Source organism: Mya arenaria, chromosome 6, assembly GCF_026914265.1.
Source record: "Mya arenaria isolate MELC-2E11 chromosome 6, ASM2691426v1".
Classification (NCBI taxonomy): Eukaryota; Metazoa; Mollusca; class Bivalvia; order Myida; family Myidae; genus Mya; species Mya arenaria.
Genome location: NC_069127.1, coordinates 61747652 through 61759075, shown reverse-complemented (window position 1 = coordinate 61759075; position 11424 = coordinate 61747652). Strand labels below are relative to the sequence as shown.

The 11424-nt window shown below is 35.4% G+C and overlaps 1 protein-coding gene across 1 annotated transcript; it reads left to right on the top strand.

Annotated features, from left to right (window-relative positions):
* The first annotated feature begins 313 nt into the window (after positions 1-313).
* Positions 314-5031, top strand: LOC128237231 (uncharacterized). Its single transcript, XM_052952579.1, has 4 exons — positions 314-429; positions 1296-1393; positions 1849-2079; positions 4926-5031. The coding sequence occupies exons 1-4, from the start codon at positions 398-400 to the stop codon at positions 4943-4945; spliced, it is 381 nt and encodes a 126-aa protein (XP_052808539.1). The 5' UTR covers positions 314-397; the 3' UTR covers positions 4946-5031.
* Positions 5032-11424: the final 6393 nt, after the last annotated feature.

Below are 11424 nucleotides of genomic sequence, written 5' to 3'. Positions count from 1 at the left end.
TTTATAATGCTGTTATGTACTATTCGTCGTTTATTGCAGAAAGAAAAAAAATTGTCTCGTGTTAAATGGACATTTCCTAACCAACTCGAAGAGTAAAAGCTCGTTGTCAACCGACTTACACATCAATCCCTAATGCTTTCCAGATGGATCTCTTTAAAAAACAGGGAATTTATAAATATATTTTTTATGACTCTTCAAGACTGTTCTAAATTGCCACTTGCCAATGAAATTAAGATGAAATGAAAATAGTTTTCTTAACGCGATGTTGCATTCGCAGGTCATTGGAAAATATCTGCATGAGATGTATTATGCGGTGCCTCGTCTGGAAAATGGAGAAGCGTTATATTTTCCTGACCTCAGCTATTTCGTGCGATTGGACAACACCAGTGAACTTTATATGTACGCATACAGCAGCAAAGGGGAGTTTCCGTAAGAACCGGCTTTCCCGACTTTGTGATTTAAGTGTTTGTGGTTTATTTTATTCAACAAAAACATATATACAGCTTGCGTTCTATACTCGGGCATATACGCATTTGGCGGCCGTCCCTAGATCTGCAAACCTGCGAAAATTTGTATCGTTCCTATATGGTCAAGTTCCATATATGACTTAGATTTGCTAGGTACAATTTACGTACAGCTTCACAAATCGATCAGGCTCCTTGTGACATAGGTTAAGAGCTGCTTTCTAGAATAAAACAAACAACAGGTTCAAGCTCGGTGGCGAAATATTTAGACGAATCTTTTTACTAATATGTATATAGAAAACTACAGAAACGAACTCAGTAGCCAAATGTTTAAACATCAACCCCGTTTAATGGCACTGGGTTAACGCCAGACATAGCATACAAAAACAAAATAAAAATCACACAAGAAACATTGAACCACAGCACAAAACTCCACAAACAACACAGTGCATATATACTATATAAAAAAACTAAAGTGTTACCACCTAGAAAAAGGGCGGTATGCAATATTCAAACTAAGTCAATCTTATGGTCATACATCTTTGACTTCATTCACTCAATTGTTCTGTTATTAATAACAAGTGATCCGATTAGTGTCATCGTTCTTAGATACAATCAAGACTAATATTGAATACCAGCCATGGTCAAGGATACTGAATTCATAACATATGTACTTATGAAATACATAATTTGGTCCATATCTCAAACTTGAAGACTGAGTATGCTCGTAATCCGTTTTGAATTCCATAGAAAGACATCATTTTGATTAATTCGTTTATTAGTTATCCTCGATTTAGTTCGTACAAATCAACTTAGTATTGTTCATTTCAGCTTGAATGGAGAACGGATGGAATGTATCAGACGATTTAACACATACACCCAGGAAAGTCCTTACAATAGAGCCGAATTCAAACTAGTTAGGGAGGGCGGTAAGATTCAGGGGCTAGACGGACGACAAAGACGAGATCATTGTTTCCTGCTCGAAATCATGCAATCCGAATAGAACGGAATAGTAGCAACAATTATATTGAAGGCTCAAACGCATTTTCTGTTTCTGTTATTCGACCGAGGGTTTGTTTCTGACCAAAACATTGAGTAATCATTGCGTTTTAATACGTTTGTTTTCAGAAATACTCGAAATATATCGTGACCGGGTTTGTGTCAAAATAGGATGGCCACACGATTAAATTCAAACCAAAATACAATAATACTAGTATTTGGTTATAAAACTTATTTAAAACATCATTGAATCATATGCATTACATTTCCATTTAATATAATAGTAAAACTCAAAATGATGTCCACCAAAATGTTGTCTTTAAAATATGTTTCGGAAGACTCTTTCGCATTTATCAAAAACAGCATTATACTTCTCCTTTTACAGGTGATGGCGTGCTAATATTCTGGAGCTCTTGCCCAAGTCAGTATGTTTGGGTGCTAAGCTGCTACACCCCAGACAACGCCCGCTGCAACGTCTTAAAGGCTGACATTGGACTATTTGTACCTACCATCCCCGACGACCTACCCTGGCCTCTGGTGCTCAACGATCTTAAGGAAACGCAGGTGGAGATGGGCAACAATGCCTTCAAGTGGTTTTTTACCTTTGGAGAAACATGTGAGTTTTTTAAAAATCTAAGCATATATGAACGTCTTGAGTCTGAGTAAGAGACTCAGATTCAGAAAAGCTAATTCTTAAATTTTATACTTATATTTATCATAGTTAAACAATGAAATCAACTTGACCAAAACGTATTATGACATTAAAACAGACGAGTGAATCAATATCTCTGCGTGGTTTACGAGCCAGTTCTGGGAAGTATTTAAGACGGCATCATAATCCAGGTATTCTAATACATGCTGTTGAACTTGCAAGGCTCAAGGCAAGGGTCAATGAGGTCTTCCGGCCCTAACAAGTCAGTTAAAAGGGCAAAGGTCTTGTTAAGTAGCCTAAAGAAGTAGCAGAAATAACTGATGATTACCAACTCTCCGTGGATCTTCAACAAAATTAGTTTTTGTAAGGGTTAGCGATGATGCGTTTGGGAGATGCCAATGGATTTGTTGACAATACAGGCCATGAATATTCGACCAGCGATAAACCAAAACACGACACGAAATGAATCCAAGAAAACTCCGATATGTTAAGCCAAGATTGTCAGCGTATGTGTCTGAGCCATAGAAATGATCCGTCAATATCTACAAGAATTACGCCGGCAAACAGCCATTGGTGTTTATGTACCTTCGACTCCATCTTACAATAATACTCAAATTGTTAAGGCCAATATAAAACCAGGTTAAATCTGTTTCAAACAACAGCCTATTGGTCTGAAAAAAATTACCTTCATCATGAAACGCAGGGCAATTTTTGCTGGATTTTACGATTAAAAGCGCACTAATCACAGCGCACGAAATCATGTTGTCCAGAAATTGTCCGAAAATAACTTCCCTGTAAACCAAATTATGCAAACGGCCGGGCACCGGAGGGTCAAATCTCTGACCAACAACAGTCACTTCAGTGATAATCAGCACTTAATCATATCCAGCATCCTCACAAACACTAGAAATCCCAAACAAGGTACATTCCTGTATCGGGTAAATCAGCTTTCATGACAAAAAACACCATTAATTCCGCGACCAAAATCTCACTCTGACAGCGAGAGTGATTAACTTAACACACTGAAGTTTAGCTGTGTGAAGTTAGTTAAACATACGAAATTGGACATTGGACATCAACAAATGAAAGTCGTGCTGGCGATACATGTGACATTATACATTCAAAAATGAAAGTCGTGCTGGTACGACAATTGACATTGGACATTATAAATATCATATGGCAGCATGTGTGACATTGATATTGTCAACCCGAGAGCAGAATGTCACCCGAGGCATTAGCCGGAGTGACGTTCTGTTTCGAGCTTGATAATATCAATGTCACACATTCTGCTATATGATATTTATTTTATTATACCAAACAAAATTAAGTACATAAAAAGTTTTAAAATGATTTTTTTTTCATTTAATAAAACAAGTTTAACAAGGTAAACAAAATATACCATAATAAAATAATTATAACTAGATCAAAATTCCCTGTTAATTTTCTGTCGTCTGATGTTTTTGTGTACACATTGAATAGTGAAGAAACTACTGCATGTGTATAAGGGAGGTATTCACGTCATGATTTAGCTAAAATATTGAAGTAGTTATTTGCCCTTCTATGACATTCAAAATGTCAGTGCGGTCACATGACCTGACAGTGAATTTTCAATTGGTCACGTGTCAAAAATGTTGCAAATGTTTCCGACAGTCAAAATATCTCTTTTTCGGGTAATGGGATTTTACCATTGCAGAAAAAGGTGAGGTAAAATAATAAAAAATGAAAGTCGTGCTGGCACGACATTAGACTTAGGACATTCAAATGTCCAAAGCCGTGCTGGCACGACATTCATATTTGAAAACCCCTATCCAATGTCGTGCTAACACGACTCTCATTTTCGAATGTTCAATTTCCAATGTCTTGCTGGCACGACATTCATTTTTGAAAACCCAATGTCAAATGTCATACCAGCACGACTTCTATTTTGAAAGCTCAATGTCCAATGTCCAATGTCGTGCCAGCACGACTTTCATTTTTGAATGTCCAATGTCTAATGCCGTATATTTAGGTAACTTCACACACTTCTAAAGTACTTAAACTAGGCGCATGCATAGTTGTTTTAAGAGTAGAGGTCATTATCGATAATGCATAACGGATGTCTTTGATCAAATATGTCCGTATTTCTTTAAAACTGTTGTGTTTATTTATTCTAAATAGATTGTATTTGTGACTCAAACTTATTTTATAATATTAAATAAATGCGGTTAATCTACAACCTTTTTTGTAAGTAAGTGTTGGAAATATAAAGCAAGCACATTTAGGCTCTATAATTGACATGACATAGCGTTCTTCGGCTCAAGCGACGTCAATTCGCGAAAGCTTAGAACTTGTTGAGCTAAAACCTTCGTTAGAAAGAATATGATTACACGAATATTACACTCGTTGTCAGTTAATATATGAAATTTTGTCCAGGACAAATAAAAGTAAGCTCACCAAAAGGCTCAGTATCTCAGTTTTCCTGAACCTCTATGCAGAGTGGAAGGTATTTCTTTTGAAACACGTCTGAATAGCCCGAGCTACGGAATTTGACAGTTTTGCACGTCTGAATAGCATGTCTTAGGGGTTTTGACAGTGTGTATGTCTGAATAGCCAGCGCTATGGGGAGTTAACATTGTTGCATGGCTGAATAGCCTTTTTTAGTTGGAGTTTTGCACGTCTGAATGTGTTTTAGTAATGTTTAGCATTTTGAAAATCATAAATTGTAAAATAAATTCTTCTCTGAGAAATGTTCATGTTCTCTATAGAACTTGATGGAATTTTACGTTGTTATTTTAACAATCCTATCTTGATCATGTATGTGTTTGTTTCAGCTCGGTGTCTTGAGTGTTGAGAATGGAGAATCTACGTGAGCAGTTTCGTTATGCAGTGTGTCACAACAAGAATAAACTGATTTAACTAAAAGGTTGTTACCTTTTTATCGTACCCATGCCTCGTAGTGCTTGATGATATCTGTTATTCATTGCAGCGTTTTTTAACCATATAAAACTCACAACAGAAATCAGTTTTTACTTGTAATTCAAATTCACACTTATCGTGATTCCCCTGGGGTTGTATTCAGTAATTTAAGATTAGAATCTGGGAGTTTTTACTTTCCTGTAAAATAAATTCGCTCATAAAATGTATTAAAAAATAAGGCATGAAAATAATGGAGATAAAACGGCCCCAGGTCAAACTGGATAGCGGATGAGAGTGTTATGTTCGGTGCCCATTAGGGTACTTACTCATGGCCTCTCAATATTGACACTTTGAACTTATTGTTATCAAGGAAATGGGCTCAATAGTGATTCTATAAGTTGTATATCAGCTTTCGTCACCATAAAATAATATATTCATGTATATATAAACTAAACTGGCAATTGTGGCCAAAGCCTAGTACTATTTAATATTTACCTGTTTATCTCTCTTGCAATAAAGTATATGTTCAGCCTATAACTGTTGTCATTACTTAAGCTGAAAACAAATAAGAAACAATGACAAAATTAGCATATTGTCATATGTGATGTTCCTACAGATTTAAGATATGTGTGGGAATGACTTAGAATGAAACGAGCCCCTGGAGCGTATCCAGAGGTTTATGCTGCTGAGGAACAAAACTATACGTTGTACAATAGGTAGAAGGGATTGCGTGCAATACCTATGTGGAAAAACTACAGAAACAAGCTCAGTATCAAAAAGTTTAAACATAAACCTGGTTTAATGGCAATGGGTTAACGCGAAAGACATAGAACACAAAACAAAAACTCACAAACATGGAAGAACAGCACAAAACAGCACAATGTATACATACTATATATGTATAACTAGGTATGTTTATAAAGGATTGTTAGATACCGCCTTGGAACGATCAGTAAAATGTGAATTTACTGGGGGTTTAAACAAGTTTAAGTGCACAAACCTCACTCTTGCCCAACTATCCTAAATAAAGAAAAAAACGTAAAAGGTAAAGCTCATCAAAGTATCCATTAACTTAAAAATTACTTTCCCTATATGCGTTCTGATATTTTGACACTGCATGTTCTGTTTCAAGTTTCGATGTGAGTCTTTTTTATATAATTTTTTCAAGTAATTTTCTAATGATGCTTTCTAATGTAATAGGTCTGTATGATTTAACTGCTATAGGTCTGTATGATTAAACGGTATTGTAGTTTTCTTTTCAAGTCTATGTTGATATGAATATTTGATAAACAGATCAGGGCATTATGAAAAAACAACAAAAGAATAGCTTGCTGCATTGGTAAGAACATCAATAACAGTCTTTAATTTTCCAAACATACCTTGAATATTTTTATGTAAACATATATACTTTTATCAATCTTAGTTCTTTTAAAAGTTGTAAAACATTTCATCATACAGTCGGCAAGTGACAAAACATTATAGCATACAGCAGACTATTAACAAAACATTACTAAATAAGGTATTATGCTGTTATGTTTGTAAATTATCTACTCTGTCACAGTACACTGAAATGTTTAGTACCTTGCCGACTTTCTGCTATAATGTGTGTCACTTGCTGACTGTATGATGAAATGTTTTTTACTTTCCCTATTTCTTGCTCAGGGTGAGATTTTCCGATCGGTCACTTGTTCCTTGGATGGTGCCTATTTAAAATTATTAAAAAATGATGAATTCCATGCAGAACTACGTTTGCAATGGCAACCAAAAAAGAAACACTTCAAATATCTTCTTGTCAAAAAAGCATGAGGCCTGGAGTTTAAATATTTTGTGTATGACTTTGTCTAGTGTTCTTCTACCAAAATTGTTCAAATTATGCCCCTGGATCACCTTTAAACATCGAGATATTTAGGCAAATCTTTGAGGTACGTAGCATCATATGGTGGTCTATCAAGATTGTTCAAGTTCTGCCCCTGGTGTCAAAAAGGCCTGCCGAAAGGTCACCTGTTCATCAAACAGGTATATAGGAAAACCTTGAAAATCTTCGTCTGCAACCCAAGAACACTCCATCTGCGCTTCTCATGTGCCGCTACCAAGATTTTCAAATAAAGCTCCATGGTCAAAATTAACCCCTCCCAAAGGTCACCTGTTTGGCATGGCAACCGCAAGATAAAACTTTAAATATCTTTCTGACAAAAACCGAAAGGCCTTAATCTTAGATAGCTTTGTTGTAACATTGTCTACTTGTCCTCTGCTAAACTATTCAAATATTCTTTCTTTATTGTAGAACAATTAAAATTGGTCTGATTGTTCAGAACATACTTAAAGTTAACAACGGTGTAAACTGGATCGTTGTTAACTTCCAAATCTCCCAATATGTTTTAGTGATTTCTAGTTATTTTGATATATCCAAATGACATCTCTTAACTTTTTTTACATTTTTACCCATTAAAAATGCATTTATCGCAATAACAAAATGCAACAAAACTGAAAGGTACTCTTAGTATAATCCAAATTTAGCGCGCACAGCGTCATAACGATATTTTCATATCAAGTGACTTTGTAAATACATTAGATTCTATGTTGTTTATATGTATACATTTTGGTGTTAAATATTTTTCCTGGTATGGCATCTGAAAACACTTATTTAATCATTATTTTTCTCTATGATATCGAAATTGCAGAAAAATATATAGTCATGTATGAAAAGAAAGTATGTTGGTTTTAGACGGGTGCGAGCAAAGTTAAGAAAATAATAACTAATTATTCAACATTCGAACCACTAGACCACCAAGACTTTCTGAACAGTTTAGATATTTTACATTTTAACCGTACAATACTTAAATCACGTGATAATGTCTATCAACCAATTACGCAGCAACAAAGCTGTTTATGCTTGTATGAAAAGTGTAGTCCTCAAAAACGATATTTGAGCAAACATCAACATTTGCTGAAGGGTTCCAACTTTTGGTTTCTTAGTTTTAACACACCTAATGAGTTTCCACACTTTATTATGTCAAACACAAAAAGTGCATTTTACAAAAAAACATGAGCGAGTAACAATCTGCGAATTTTTACTGATCAGCATTGATAATTTTTGCATTCGAAACTACTTGCATTACATTTATTTGAAAAACAAAAGCTTTATTTCTTTATGCTTAATATGAAAAAGTTCAGTATTTCTCTAGTAATTTTCCAGTCTATTACGGCATCCCTTCAGGTATAACTAAACCCGTCCCTGCATTTTTTATGAAAAACACTTTCGATTAGTCCTTCATACATAAATACACCCAAAACTAGTTCAATCTTAAAGTCTGTGTCAGGTTTTCCAGTTTCACTGCCTGTCACCCAAGTGCCTGTGCGTCTGTATTTTCTAAGGCGTTTTGGCCCAAAATGCCATTCTTTGAGGTTTTTCAACTGAACCTGGACTCAAATGGCATTCTAAGCATCAAATCGGGCAGTTTTACACATCTTTGCACACATTTCTAGTTCTCGCAGTCAAATTTTCACCAAATTTTGGACATTTTCAGTGCTCGTAAGATTGCAGACGACTCAATTTTAAAAAATAAATAGGTGAAAGTTGTGAAAACCAGGCAATAGCATATTTTGATCAACCGGACCAGATAAATACATTTAATTGTAAACATTTGCCAGAAATAGTGAAATACAATACATTTCTTGCCAAAAATGACACTTTTTAAACAAAGCAGTTTGGTCCCTTTTAGGTTACACACCACCATTATCATTTCCTCTATAATTCAATGTGAAATGATTATTTTTAGGCAACATTTAAATGCATTTCGAGCGAATGCAGACTATGATAAACATATATATTCTTAAAGAACAAGCTTTAAATTAACTTTTAAGCCAATAAAAAGGGGGGTCAAGTTATTCCTAAGAAAAATCTCTCCACTTGAAAAACAAACTCTAAAAATTGCACAGTCCGCCATGACAGTTCTTCCAAAATGACCTTTCAACTATAGGGCAGCAGTTTATGCTTAAATCTCTATTTTAAATGATAAATCAAGTAATAATATATACTCAAGGTATAAAAGTTTCAGAAATAATGATATTTTTATTTACAGTGTATTGAGAATGTGACAACATGTCTATCAGTCATAAAAACATTACTTTTTTGAGAATTTTTCCACACAACGGAAGTACATATGACGCAATGGTGACGTCATACCTATAGTTTGCAAAGCGCTATGCTCCACTTACTTATCTACCTCATTATCATAATATAGTGAGTCAGTGATCCACTTTGGAATTTCGTCGGTATTTCCCGAACATGTCTTTGAATTAAACCATCGTGGGGACCTCGAGATTTTATCAGGCATTATATGAAACACTATTTTAGTTATATATTTACTTTTTTCTCTTATAATTTAATCGAGAGTGGTATTGCGGCCTTAATACTCTGAAAGTTTCAAGGACAGAGATGTAATCTTCGGTTTAATTTACACATATTAAGACAATTGATTCAGCTATGGCTGTTTTATTAATATACACTATTATTATATAAGCACATAATAAAATAGTTCACCTTTAAAAGTAAACCCAGAAACCATTTACAACGTTGTTAACCTTCAAGTTCTGAACAATCGACCCTGTGCGTAATTACTTCTTATTAACTGCGTCAAAGGCGTCATGATATCGAATAGGGTTCATGTTTTCCAATGGGACGTCCACGGTATCGTACATTCGATATACGGTTCATGTTGTTCTGTTGAGACGTCCACGGTAGCATTCATTCATAAAAGGCTCGTGTTGTTCTGTGAGGACGTCTACAGTATCATACATTCATATAGGGATCATGTTGTCCGGCGATGTCGTCTACCTAGTCACACTTTCATGTCATTTTTCTTAACACTTCTCAAACTTGATGCCTATGTTTCTCCGCATGATATCTCACCAAAAATCAAATCTAACGAGTAGGTCACAATATTTCAAACAAGGAATATATCATAATTTAATGAGCAAGATCGCATTATAAATATGCTGCAATTCTTTTATAACGTTCATGCTGCTGTATACACATTAACATAGTTCGATATATATCCACGACTGGTAATGAAGAACTTGTTTTCTTGTTGACTGTAGCAGACACTGAACGACCCCTCCATCCTCACGAGCTTGGCCATCTGACCACTGGGCAGGTCAAGGCACATACTGCTGCCAGAGTCGAAAGAACAGATAAGAAGCTGGTTTCCCACTGCAGTGATGAGATACGGGTGTCTCAGCGCAGGGTCCCGGAATGTCTGGAGGATGTTCAGTTCCATGTCAAGTTTAGTGATGGTGTGTTTGAGCCTGTCGGAGACATATATAGCTGCTGTCTGGCCTTGACTGACCACTGTGGGGTACCAAGGGGAATCAAATTGGTTTCTAGGATAGAAACTGTTTGATATTACCTTCAACACCTTCCCTTTCATATTCATTTTTGCAACCTTGCCATTTACGTAAGAAACAAATAAACAATCGTCATGGTAACCAATACCTTGACATCCTTCCCTCACCCGAATAGTGTCGCCAAGGGAAAGTTGTTTTCGTGTTTCCAGGCACTTAATTATGCCATCGCGTGAACTCACAGACACTCTATCCCCAGGGAGGACACACATGAGCGAGTACATATCAACTATAACTCTGATATGGGACACCACAATGCTGGCCTGAAGATCCACCAGCTTCACAGAATCGTTATTAGTGTCAGACAATATCAGCTTGTCCCGAGGTAGGAGAAGCAAGCTGGTCACTTGGCAGTCCCTGGTATCCGATAGAGACCTGACTGGGATCGCTTGAGTGAACTTCAGTCTGGTCAGGTCATCAATCACTATGGTCTGCTTTTCTGAAACATAACATACATGTTACCATTATTCACAACAAGGTAAGTGAAAGTATATGTAATTGTGTTACCATGTTAAATGTTACTTTATTTAAAAATATTTTTATTAAAAAATTGTCAACTTTTCATTGATTAGTTATGTAAAATAGCGAATTGGATTCAAAATGCGAAAAACATGTTTGTTACATGTGTTTTTACGCCCACATGAAGATTTGGATGTGAAATCATCACATGTTTTGTAATAAATTTTATTTGATACTCTTTGGCACAAATATACTTTATCTGTAGGATCTACCGGTATTCTATTTATTATAATGCCTCCTGAAGGTTTATAAACTATCTTTCATTGTTTCAAACAGTAATAAATCAATTGGATAGTTTTTATGTTTTTGCTATCTAATCAGACATCAACACGCACAAAGCTTGTACACAATAGTCACATGCACATACAGTCTTCTTTTTTCTGAAAAAGAAAACGGGTGCGTTTTTATGATACAATGAAATGAAATGTATCTTAATATCGTTTTATCTCATATCATGAACATGAAAAATAATGTTTGTTTCAATGTTAGATA